The sequence below is a fragment of the Neoarius graeffei genome, chromosome 17 (assembly GCF_027579695.1).
Source record: "Neoarius graeffei isolate fNeoGra1 chromosome 17, fNeoGra1.pri, whole genome shotgun sequence".
Taxonomy (NCBI): Eukaryota; Metazoa; Chordata; class Actinopteri; order Siluriformes; family Ariidae; genus Neoarius; species Neoarius graeffei.
The window spans coordinates 35,563,206-35,576,595 of NC_083585.1; the positions used below are offsets into that span (position 1 = coordinate 35,563,206).

Genomic DNA, 13,390 nt, shown 5'->3' on the forward strand with positions numbered 1-13,390 from the left:
TCAACTGTCTTAGGTCTTTTTTGTCGTATCTTCCATTTTATGATGCGCCAAATGTTTTCTATGGGTGAAAGATCTGGACTGCAGGCTGGCCAGTTCAGTACCCGGACCCTTCTTCTACGCAGCCATGATGCTGTAATTGATGTTGTATGTGGTTTGGCATTGTCATGTTGGAAAATGCAAGGTCTTCCCTGAAAGAGACGTCGTCTGGATGGGAGCATATGTTGCTCTAGAACCTGGATATACACTGAAAAAAGGGGAAAATGGGGGTTGTGGAATTTACAAAAATGAAATTAATATACATGACATGATTTCTTTATGCTACCTCTCTGAACATATATAAATCATGTAGAACTGATTGATTTTTGAGGAATGTCAAATCTATGAATTTCAGTCATGTTGGGAGAAAAGAAAAAGGTTATGTTTTGCTCAGTAACTCCGCCCATTTTGAAGACGAGCTTGGCAAGGCCAGACATTTTCAAGTTCAGTCCACCATAGAGTATTAACTTTAATCCAGCAGGGAAGATATACAAAACCAAGGGGGGAAAAACATTTGGCTTCAACAAGTTAGTTATAAATGCTGAGCATGCAAATCAGTCACGTTAATTTAACATGGGATAATTAAATACATCTAACATAAAAACATCCTCCATATTAGCAAATAAAACATGTTTGATTGACAAAAAAAATCTTTGTGTTAACATGAATAAATCATGTTTGTTAAACATGACAAAAGTTGGTACATTGAACATGACTAAATTTGGTCAAGTGAACATGATTTTAATGTGTGCAACCGATGTACATGATTTTTTTCATTTTAAATCCACAGCCTATTTTTTTCAGTGTACCTTTCAGCATTGATGGTGTCTTTCCAGATGTGTAAGCTGCCCATGCCACATGCACTAATGCAACCCCATACCATCAGAGATGCAGGCTTCTGAACTGAGCGCCGATAACAACTTGGGTCGTCCTTCTCCTCTTTAGTCTGAATGACAAAGCGTCTCTGATTTCCATAAAGAACTTCAAATTTTGATTCGTCTGACCACAGAACAGTTTTCTACTTTGCCACAGTCCATTTTAAATGAGCCTTGGCCCAGAGAAGACGTCTGCGCTTCTGGATCATGTTTAGATACGGCTTCTTCTTTGAACTATAAAGTTTTAGCTGGCAACGGCGGATGGCACGGTGAATTGTATTCACAGATAATGTTCTCTGGAAATATTCCTGAGCCCATTTTGTGATTTCCAATACAGAAGCATACCTGTATGTGATCCAGTGCCGTCTAAGGGCCCGAAGATCACGGCCACCCAGTATGGTTTTCCGGCCTTGACCCTTACGCACAGAGATTCTTCCAGATTCTCTGAATCTTTTGATGATATTATGCACTGTAGATGATGATATGTTCAAACTCTTTGCAATTTTACACTGTCGAACTCCTTTCTGATATTGCTCCACTATTTGTCGGCGCAGAATTAGGGGGATTGGTGATCCTCTTCCCATCTTTACTTCTGAGAGCCGCTGCCACTCCAAGATGCTCTTTTTATACCCAGTCATGTTAATGACCTATTGCCAATTGACCTAATGAGTTGCAATTTGGTCCTCCAGCTGTTCCTTTTTTGTACCTTTAACTTTTCCAGCCTCTTATTGCCCCTGTCCCAACTTTTTTGAGATGTGTTGCTGTCATGAAATTTCAAATGAGCCAATATTTGGCATGAAATTTCAAAATGTCTCACTTTCGACATTTGATATGTTGTCTATGTTCTATTGTGAATACAATATCAGTTTTTGAGATTTGTAAATTATTGCATTCCGTTTTTATTTACAATTTGTCCCAACTTTTTTGGAATCGGGGTTGTACATAAATATGGCTCATACCCTGCTAAAAATCCTCTATAGGATTCCTATAGAACAAGTTCTAAAGGAATCCTATAGAAAATTTAATGGAAATCCTGTAGAACTTTAGTACCCAAGTTCTATAGTAAAAAAAAAACCTTCTATAGGCACATTCTATAGAAAAAATTCCTATAGAACAGACTAGTTCTATAGACCAGTTCCATACCCAGCAATTCTGCAGCTACTATTGCTACAGGTTCTTTTGGCATTCTTCCATGCAAGCTGCACTGTTGATTAGTCCCTAAAATTTGTCACCTCGATATACACATACTAGTAAATACTTGCAGTATATTTTGGAGTGAAAATTATTAAATATTTTAAGATAGGTCATTGTGCATCCTGCTAATGGATTTATACTCATCAAGATAGATGCAGTGGTTTATTTCTACTAAAATGCAGTTACTGCAGATGGTGTGAAGTTTCAACTAGTACGAAATGTATACATTTAATAATAAAGACCATATTTACCCAAAGAAAAATAAACCTGCAACTGTAACTGATTTTTAGTTGTGTTTTTGTTGTTTTGCTTATTTTGATTTAATAACATAATATCATTTCATGATTTGTGCATCTCTTACATGTAAGCTCCTGTTTGTTAATAAATCCATATTGTATTTAACAATAATTCCTACTTCTTCCTTCAAATAATTCTGGTGATCAGGTGAGTTAAGTTGAAACCAATTGGCTGAGGCACTGAAATTTCATGACATGATCATGACATTTTAGCCATACTTACGACCTAAAGTTCAAAAAGACAAATAATATTGCATGCCAGCAAGCTGTATATGATCTGGGGTCCTCTGGGCTCTCTCTAGTTCCTTTAGTATGGTTTACCCAACAGTGGTGCCACCATCATCATATAAAGGAAATATTCTTGAGTAGACACAAAAACACCAAGCCAATAAATAAATGATGTTCAAATATAGATTTCCTATAGGACTTGAGTTTTAATAGAACTTTTCTATCCCAAAGAACACACTTGGCAAGTTCACTGAGAAAAGCCTACAGAAACTTCTTGTTCTATAGGACACAATTCACAGTCTCCTATAGAACCATGCTGAAATCCTATAGAACACCGGAGTTCCTACAGAACTTCTATAGGACATTTTTTGCAGGGTATGCACTCCTGCTCTGCAGCTCAGTGTTTTAATGCACTTTCTTTTACTTCCCCATTATGATTTGGAAAGTGTCTCACTATGAAAATTGAAAACTCCAAACATCTGATTTCAAGCCCTCTTGCTTTTGTTCCACAATAAGAATACAAAGAAGAGTCTGCTGCCTGAGTACTAGTCTATAGATGATTATAACTTGCCCCTGGTTGAAAAAAAAAACATACCTATCTATGGTTAAGAAAATCACCTGAATGCTTTCAGAGGGTGAGAATAAATATGACATCATGAACATGATCGGAGACCCTGAGCATGCACACATTATTATTATCCATCCATCCATCCATTATCTGTAGCCGCTTATCCTGTTCTACAGGGTCGCAGGCAAGCTGGAGCCTATCCCAGCTGACTATGGGCGAGAGGTGGGGTACACCCTGGATAAGTCGCCAGGTTATCGCAGAGCTGACACAGACAAGCATTCACACCTACAGTCAATTTAGAGTCACCAGTTAACCTAACCTGCATGTCCTTGGACTGTGGGGGAAACCGGAGCACCCGAAGGAAACCCACGCAGACACGGGGAGAACATGCAAACTCCACACAGAAAGGCCCTCGCTGGCCACTGGGCTTGAACCCAGGACCTTCTTGCTGTGAGGCGACAGTGGTAACCACTACACCACTATGCCGCCATTATTATTATTATTGGAATTATTTGTCAAGTGTTTGCAGTAATGGGTATATATTCAAGCAATATACCAAGTGTTTGATATATAATTCTTAAAAGTTTTTGGCATTGAAATGATGATTTTGCTTTGGCCATGTGGAAAGAAAGTGCCACCCACCAAGCCCTCATTTACATATTTTCACAATCACATACATAACTCCCCTTTATATGCATATAATTTTAATTTACATGTGTGTGTGATATATGCTTGCATGTCTCTTTGTTTGAAGGTGGATGAAATGGACCATCTCCTGAAGGCAAGAAAAGCTCACACGCTGGTGAAAACTAATCGGTTGTGAAACATAAAACACACACACATATATAATATTTTTATTCAAGTTATATTTAGACTTATAGTCACGTCACAGTTTACACAGAGATAAAAAAAGGATAAAATCTTATGGAATTCTTAAGTTGTAGAGTTCCATAAACAAATCAGTTTTATCTTTTTTTATACACACACACACACACACACACACACACACTTGATTTTTTTCCCCCTAAAAACAGGTCATTCTGATCAGCCTAACTGAGACAGTGAGGAACATGTTGAGGTCACAGAGACAATCCTGGTTCAGCTGCAAAGAAACAAAAGTCAAACATTTGAGAATATGCACTGTAAGGGAACATTTGTGTGCTTCTTTAACTACATTTCAACTGAGTTAAAACAAAGAAATTATATTAGTAGCCATGTCATAAAGTCATATTTTTAGTAAGCAGAAAGTTTTTTTTTTCCTTGGCTGTTGCACAAATTTTTCAGGATTTTATTTGTTATTGTGCCTCATGAAAACTTTGGCATTGGGGTTCTACTTATATCTCAAGTTTAGGTGTAGATTTGTATAATATTATGATACTTGACAACTGGTTTTACTTACACTTAGAAAAAGAAGTGTAAAAAAAATACAAAACACATAATTTATAAATAATTCAAATTTATTGTTGCTCTACCGTGTTAAAATGTCACAGAAAAGCAGCAAGCATCCCCTTGAAAAATGAACTGACTACTATAATACAACCCCAATAACTTAAAGGAAAATAGTTTGCTAAAAATGTCAAGAGATTTATATGACATGTGCAAGTTGTAAATAAACAGAAACAGCAAAAAATAATATACAGCCAATATACAAGGAAAAAGAAAGACAGATAATGCTTCCAAGCCAAACATACAAAAAGCTGAAAAAAGACCATTTTGCATGTACATGAACATGTGTAAAATCAAATATTTTCTAACTTGTATGCATATGTAACACAGTTGTAATACTTAGATTATAACCATCTTTTTCAAATCAAATGGGAATATACATTTCTGGCTAAACATTCATATTTTCACATTTGTTACAATTAACCAGAACTGTGAACTGTTTTTATGAATTGGTAACCATGTGTGTTATCCTCTGTCTGTCAAACAGTATAATAAATATAAAAATCCAAAGACTGGAATAAAGGTTCTTGGTAGATGATGTGGCCATAATTGCTCCATATTCATTCCTATACATTTGTGTCACAACTATCTCACTATGATAGACAACCCCAAATCAGAAAAAGTTGGGACAGTATGGAAATGCAAATTTAAAAAAAAGAAAGCAGTGATTTCTATATTTACTTTGAACTGTATTTCATTACAGACAGTATGAACCAAAGATATTTCATGTTCTGTCTGGTCAACTTCATTAAAAAAAATAAATAAATCCATTCCTGAGTCTCAGGCCTGTAACACATTCCAAAACGGTGTCTAGAAGCACCATCAACTTATCGGGGCTTGGAGGCATCTGAGATGGACCATCACACAGTGGAAACATGCATTATGGTCAGACAAATCAGTATTCCAGGTCTTTTTTGGAAGAAATGGATGTCGTGTGCTCTGGACAAAAGATGAAAAAGACCATCCAGACTGTTATCAGCAACAAGTCCAAAAGCTGTGGTCTGTCATGGTAAGCTGTCCAAGTAAGATGCAGATCCATTCAAGGGTGTAGTTCAGTCCCCATTATAAATATTATAGTACTTTGGCATGTGGACGTAATATGCAGGCATATTACAGACTCAATAAGGATATGAGGTGTAGGAGTTTTATGGTCATCAATATGTTGCTTTAGATCTAGTCATCGAATTTCAACGGCAATGGGAGATTGCATGGCTATAGATGTGAATTCTGCAAAACAACACACCGGGTGCCATGGGCTACAAATCATTACCCAGTCCCACATGGGCAACATTACAACTAGTCATAGCTAGTTTAGAGCCTGCCAGTGCATGTCAGCTGGCCAAGGCCAATTCAGGCTTGTTTTTGCGTGTAACTAAAGCCAGAGTTTAATGTAGCTGTTCAATTCCCAAATCAATATCAACCTGGAAAAACGTTTCAGACACTACTGCAGACATAGCATCCTCCATCCAAGGAAGGCTGGTCATTGAGCTATAAGGAGGCTTCTGTCGATGTGCTTCCTCACTGTGCTATTTCAAGTCAAGAATCAACGAATTCAGCTGAGTTGCCAGTTTGTCCACACAAGTGCATTTTAAGAATCTGTATATGTCCATAAATAGTGTAAAACAATATACAGATCTATTATTGCACAGATTTCTGTCATTAGGCATGTAGTCTAAAAAGCATTGAAGCTGGAAAGGTAATTTTTAGCCTGTGTGTGACTATTAATTGAAGTGCAGTGTGGTGTGTTCTTTGGTGCTGTTAATGACATTTAACCATAATAAAAATAACCTAAAACAGCAATGTCCTGAAACAGGCTTTGCTTTAACTATGGACAAGATGACCAGTCCTTAATAGTCATGCCATACCTAGAAGAGACCAGCTCTTTAAATTGTGAAACCCTTTATCAAATTGTTATTGTTGTATGCTATTTATTAAGGATAGGTTCCATCATACTCAGGTAGACAAAATGCTATACATACAATATACACAGCATAACACAAAACAAGACACGAGTCCAACTCCCTGATAACTGTTCAAACAAACTGTAGATTGTCATATGTACATATACGTCAATCCATATGGATAGCCATGTCTTTATTAATGCAAAATAGTGCACCAAAGGTGAGCAGACTAAAATGCTCAGTGTATCGTTGTCCTATAGGGACCTCCACAAAAATAGCAGCCCTTTTTGCAGTTTGAAGAAAGAATCACCCACATATGTTCTCTCTGGTCACATTTTCTAGGGTGTAAGAGTCTTGTCAAAGTTGTTGCTATCTTGGTGTCTACCTCTCTGCACTGATTTTGTAACGGAGAACAAAGTAGGCAATAAGACGTAGGGAGACAAAGAAGATGCCCAGGACAATGAAGTCAAGATACAGTTCAGCATTCTCAACATCTAGTTCCTTCAAAATGGCCTTGGATTTTTGGAAGTGGCATGTCTCATCTTTGTCACAGTGTAGGTCCTCACGATCCAACCCATAGATGGACAAGATAACTCCTTCAAAACCATACCTGAAAACCATAAAAGAGCTGCATTAGACAACTGTCAACTGACACATTTGAAAAATGATTGTGTTAACAGGCTCCAGATTTATACTGAAATGATAAACAATAATATTCTTCAGTGATTACAAGCAAAATCAAACAAACAGTCATATCATTTCTCTTACACACAATACTGGTTTGCAGTAAACATGACCTTAATAAGCTATTTTCTATTACCAAAATTTTTAGTGTGCTTGACAATGTGTTTTGTGATAATTATAAGCCTAGCTATATCACGTTTTGATTTTAAAATATTCTTAATTGAATGCTTTTACTGTCACTGCCCAACGAAATTTAGTTCATCATCATAGGAGCTCAAAGCTGCTGCATACATGCACGCTGCCACTCTTGGGCATTTCAGCCCAAGGCTGTCCCATGTTAACCTAACTGCATGTCTTTGGACTGTGGGGGAAACCCAGAGCACCCAGAGGAAACCCACACAGACACGGGGAGAACATGCAAACTTCACACAGAAAGGCCCCCGTCGGCCACTGGGCTCGAACCCAGAACCTTCTTGCTGTGAGGCGACAGTGCTAACCACTACACCATCCTACCACCCACATACAGTGCTAATAAAGGCATTGTATAAAAATAAAATACAACCTCAATTCCAAAAAAGTTGGGATGCTGTGTAAACTGTAAATAAAAGCAGAATGTGAAGATTTGCAAATCATGGAAGCCCTATATTTCATTGAAAATAGTACAAAGACAACATATCAAATGTTGAAACTGAGAAATGTTTTTTTTTTTAAATATATGTTCATTTTGAAATTGACGTTAGCAACTCTTTCCAAAAAAGTTAGGATGGGACATGTTTACCACTGTGCTGCATCACCTGTACTTTTAACAACATTCTGTAAACATTTGGGAACTAAGGAGACCAATTGCTGTAGTTTTGAAAGAGTAATGTTTTCCCATTCTTGCCTGATATACAATTTCAGTTGTTCAACAGTTCGGGGTCTCCTTTATCGTATTTTGTGCTTCATAATGTGCCAAATATTTTAAATGTGTCAGGAATAGCACCGAAAACCCAAGTTCAGAACGGCCTCCAAACATGGCCGAGATGAACTACAACTCCCAAGCGCCACAGGGCCCCTCTGCCCCTGAATATTAACCACACAGCTGTGTCCTGTTTCCCAATAATCAGCCTGCCTATTTAAACCATGTTCAGACAAACAGACTTCACGAAGTATTGCTCAGTGTTATGACCTGTCTTTACCAAGCCTTGTTTCCTGTTTCAGTATTCCTGACTCTGACCTCATTTCTGTTTATTTCTGAACTCGACCTTAGTCTAGTCTCTGATATTCCATTTGCACATCAGCTGACCTTTGCCTGACCCTGACTATGTTTCCTGGATTGCGATTTGAATTTGGCTACCAATTTGCAACGCACCTGCTCTCCCCTGCGCCTGCATCTGGAAAGTGCCTGCACCCTCACAAAATGGATGACAGGTCTGGACTGCAGGCAGGCCAGTTCAGCACCCAGACTCTTATTACAGAGCCAAGCAGTTTTAATATGTGCAGAAAGCGGTTTGGCATTATCTTGCTGAAAGAAGGAAGGCCTTCCCTGCAAAAGATTTTGTCTGGATGGCAGCATATTACTCTGAAATGTGTATATATCATTCAGCATTAATGATGCCTTCCCAGATGTACAAGCTACCCATGTCATGTGCACTAATGCACCCTCATACAGTCACAGATGCTGGCTTTTGAACTGTGTACTGATAACAAGCCGGATGGTCTCCTCTGCTCTTTAGCCTGGAAGATGTGGTGTCCATAATTTCTAAAAAGAATTTCTACTTTTGATTTATCAGACCTAGGGACAATTTTCCACTTTGCCTCAGTCCATCATAAAAGAGCTTGGGTCCAGAGAAGGTGGAGGTGTTTCTGGATATTGTTTATATCTGGTTTTAACTTGCATTTGTGGATGCAGTAATGAACTGTTTTCACAGTTTCCACTGCAGACATGTGTCTGCTTTTAATGCAGTGTCACCTGAGGGCCTGAAGATCACAGGCATCCAGTGTCAGTTTTCAGCCTTGTCTCTTGCATACAGAGATTTCTCCAGATCTTTTAATGATATTATGTACCATAGGCGATGTGATCCCCAAATTCTTTGCAATTTTTCATTGAGGAATGTTATTCTTAAATTGTTCCACTGTTTGCCCAATCAGTCTTTCACAGAACTGTGAACCCCTCCTCATCTTTACTTCTGAGAGACTCTGCCTCTCTGGGATGCTCTTTTTATACCCAATCATGTTACTGACCTGTTGCCAATTAACCAAATTAGGGGTTTTTTTAGCATTACACAACTTTTTCGGTCTTTTGTTGCCCCTGTCCCAACTTCTCTGAAAAGTGTTGCTGACATCAAATTCAAAATGAGCATATATATTTTTCAAAAAACAATAAAATTTCTGTTTCAACATTTGATATGTTGTCTTTGTACTATTTTCAATAAAATATCGGGTTTCCATGATTTGCAGATTATCACATTCTGTTTTTATTTACAGTTTACACAGCATCCCAACTTTTTTGGAACTGCCGTTATAATTATACTACTATTACTATTTTATTTTTCCCCCAAGACTAAGTACAACACTTCTTACCTGACATAAGAAATGTAAGATATCCACTGGAGGTATTTTGGGATGGTGTCAAAACTGACAAAAAAGCCTGAAAATAGCAGCACAGGTATGGCAGTTACTGGCCCTACAAAAGTGGCCACCTAAGAAATAGAATATTACAAAAACACTGCATTATTAAATCAGTAATTATGTTAAAACATAATTAGGAACATTCTATAAAAGGAGATCCCAATTTAGAAATCACCTGCAATGATGAAGATGCTGCCCCAATTAAGAGCCCCAAAGACTGTGCAACCAAGGACGTCAGCGTACCCAAAGCCAAGAAGAGGATGAACCGAAGAGCGTCTGAAGGTTGAGAGGTCATCCAGTACACAATGCTGCAGTATGCCACTGGGAACACAATCTATAAGCCAGAATCAGTTAAAAAAAATAATTATAGTTACATTCCACTGTTTTAAGAATTTACAGTGTTTTAGTACGCAACATTTAGGAGTCAAGGCATGTAATATATTTAACTGACTCATAAATTGGGGTATTTAAAACTTGGTTTTAGCCATTTGCACTTTTTAGCTTGCACGGGGAAAGAATTAGACTGTAGCAACATTCAAATTAACTCACTTGTCTGTTTTGCTTCAGAGTTTTGTCGTTTTACGCATGTCTCTAGACTGCTGTATCAAAAATATTTAAAACCCTACAAAGTCTGATATAAATGAGATCGTATTTATAAAAGACTTAAATATAGCAAAATAAAAAAATCAGATTAGCCATTAATGTATTACTATTTATAGTTTAAATAATTAAATTTATACCATTTTGAAAGTACATAAATAACAATAAAATGTGTACAAGCTTAATTATGATAAAGATTTAATATTCACAGTTGTTACAACCATTAGTGATTATTAGTTTGAGAGAAAAGCCTTTCTAACAGAGCGCACAGCCTGCTTATATAATGCTACTGCTGGATTTTCCTAAATTGGGAGCACCCTTCTCTGACCTGAGTAAATCCCTTCTGAGCTTCTATAACATGTTAGTGCCATCAAAGCTTCACCCTGTCCACTGTTTTGATTCTTATGGTACCATAAAAATGTGATCTTTAACCATCCTTTCAACAAATGTGTGAAAGATTATAGCCATCATCTGATCAATATAAGACATTTCATATGATAAGACAGTTACCTGGAATGGGACATCAGCCATAGTTTTTGCTAGGTAGTATGCCTTCAGACTGTACCAGTAATTTAAGTGTTCTCTCAAAAAGACACCCATCTCAAGTGGAACTGGCATTGAAAATACAAATGAAAAGATTTTAATCAATGTTTCTTGATACACAAGAATGAGAATATACATTAGACTGTTAAGCACAGAAATATGTAGCTTGGGAATATGCAAATGGGCGGCACGGTGGTGTAGTGGTTAGCGCTGTCGCCTCACAGCAAGAAGGTTCTGGGTTCGAGCCCAGCAACCGGCGAGGGCCTTTCTGTGCGGAGTTTGCATGTGCTCCCCGTGTCCGCGTGGGTTTCCTCCGGGTGCTCCGGTTTCCCCCACAGTCCAAAGACATGCAGGTTAGGTTAACTGGTGACTCTAAATTGACCGTAGGTGTGAATGTGAATGGTTGTCTGTGTCTATGTGTCAGCCCTGTGATGACCTGGCGACTTGTCCAGGGTGTACCCCGCCTTTTGCCCGTAGTCAGCTGGGATAGGCTCCAGCTTGCCCGCGACCCTGTAGAACAGGATAAAGCAGCTAGAGATAATGAGATGAGATGAGAATATGCATGAGATCTGATGACACATATTACCATCAGATAAAATTACTCATGATACAAAACCATCCAGGGTGGCACGGTGGTGTAGTGGTTAGCGCTGTCGCCTCACAGCAAGAAGGTCCAGGTTCAAGCCCCGTGGCCGGCGAGGGCCTTTCTGTGTGGAGTTTGCATGTTCTCCCCGTGTCCGCGTGGGTTTCCTCCGGGTGCTCCGGGTTCCCCCACAGTCCAAAGACATGCAGGTTAGGTTAACTGGTGACTCTAAATTGACCGTAGGTGTGAATGTGAATGGTTGTCTGTGTCTATGTGTCAGCCCTGTGATGACCTGGCGACTTGTCCAGGGTGTACCCCGCCTTTTGCCCGTAGTCAGCTGGGATAGGCTCCAGCTTGCCCGCGACCCTGTAGAACAGGATAAAGCAGCTAGAGATAATGAGATGAGATGAGAATATGCATGAGATCTGATGACACATATTACCATCAGATAAAATTACTCATGATACAAAACCATCCAGGGTGGCACGGTGGTGTAGTGGTTAGCGCTGTCGCCTCACAGCAAGAAGGTCCAGGTTCAAGCCCCGTGGCCGGCGAGGGCCTTTCTGTGTGGAGTTTGCATGTTCTCCCCGTGTCCGCGTGGGTTTCCTCCGGGTGCTCCGGGTTCCCCCACAGTCCAAAGACATGCAGGTTAGGTTAACTGGTGACTCTAAATTGACCGTAGGTGTGAATGTGAGTGTGAGTGGTTGTCTGTGTCTATGTGTCAGCCCTGTGATGACCTGGCGACTTGTCCGGGGTGTACCCCGCCTTTCGCCCGTAGTCAGCTGGGATAGGCTCCAGCTTGCCTGCAACCCTGTAGAACAGGATAAAGCGGCTAGAGATAATGAGATGAGACAAAACCATCCATGCTGGTTGCAATATAGCATAATGGCATATCAGGTTTTCAGATATGCAAATAAATAGATACAGTAGATACTGTAGATTGATTGAAGTGTTAATAGATATTTAATAACTAGGACAGAAAATGAATAGATATTTCACAATTTAAAATTTAATCCACTCACAGGTCAGTACGGTGGGCATCAGAGCAGCAAACATGAGAAAGAGCATCGAGAAAAAAAGGAAACCAGAGTTGCTGAGGACCTTCTTGGCCTCATTTCCAATGCCAAGGTACAGAAGCCCTATCAGGAGCCCAATTCCAATATGAGAGGTGATGCGCAGGTGTGTCAAAATCTAGTCAAAAAAGCAACATGAATTTATAGGTAGGGTGTATTTACCTATTGGAATGCACTTGTAAAGGAAATGGAATTATTGGACAGATTTTAAAAATTTAAATTTTGAAACTCATGGTTGCTGGACACGTTGTCAAAATGCAAAATACACAGGCTAACTTCAGGCACACTGTTATTATATATTTAATAATTTAATGCATATTTGAATTTATAGTCCTGTGCTCTGTGCTCATGTTCATTAGAGCTCCGTTTCTGGACTGATTTATTTTTAATTGAATCAACTTACTTGATCTATTAGACAGCATAGAATGTGGCTATTTCATAATATACCCCTTGAGCAAACGTGCTGTATAACTACATTTATGCAGTGATCAGCAGTTTTGTTTACCGAATCCCTCATGATGCTTAGGAATGTTCTTTTAAAGAGGACACAGAACTGCGTCTGACAACTGGCAGAGAAGCTGTGACAGCCTTCAGTAGAAGAGGAGTCCTAGAAAAAATAAATGTACCTCTTATAACACAAATTAACATTACATTCTTATTTAAGTGAGCTTACATTAGCACATTTGTTGAGTAATATCTCTTTTCATTTCCAGACTGAAAATTTTTGTATCACATTTTTAGAATATACAGCAT

General features: G+C 38.7%; 1 protein-coding gene across 1 annotated transcript in view; it reads right to left on the reverse strand.

Annotated features, from left to right (window-relative positions):
• Positions 1-5,114: 5,114 nt before the first annotated feature.
• The window catches only part of abcg1 (ATP-binding cassette, sub-family G (WHITE), member 1), a 33,199-nt gene continuing 24,923 nt past the window's right edge, over positions 5,115-13,390 (reverse strand). Inside the window, exons 10-15 of the mRNA XM_060898109.1 lie at positions 13,143-13,244; positions 12,587-12,755; positions 10,949-11,049; positions 10,014-10,172; positions 9,791-9,909; positions 5,115-7,154 (exon numbers count right to left, since the gene is read on the reverse strand). Of these exons, the coding sequence (XP_060754092.1) occupies positions 6,926-7,154; positions 9,791-9,909; positions 10,014-10,172; positions 10,949-11,049; positions 12,587-12,755; positions 13,143-13,244 (879 nt within the window). The 3' untranslated portion in view covers positions 5,115-6,925. The remainder of the gene's footprint in view (positions 7,155-9,790; positions 9,910-10,013; positions 10,173-10,948; positions 11,050-12,586; positions 12,756-13,142; positions 13,245-13,390) is intronic.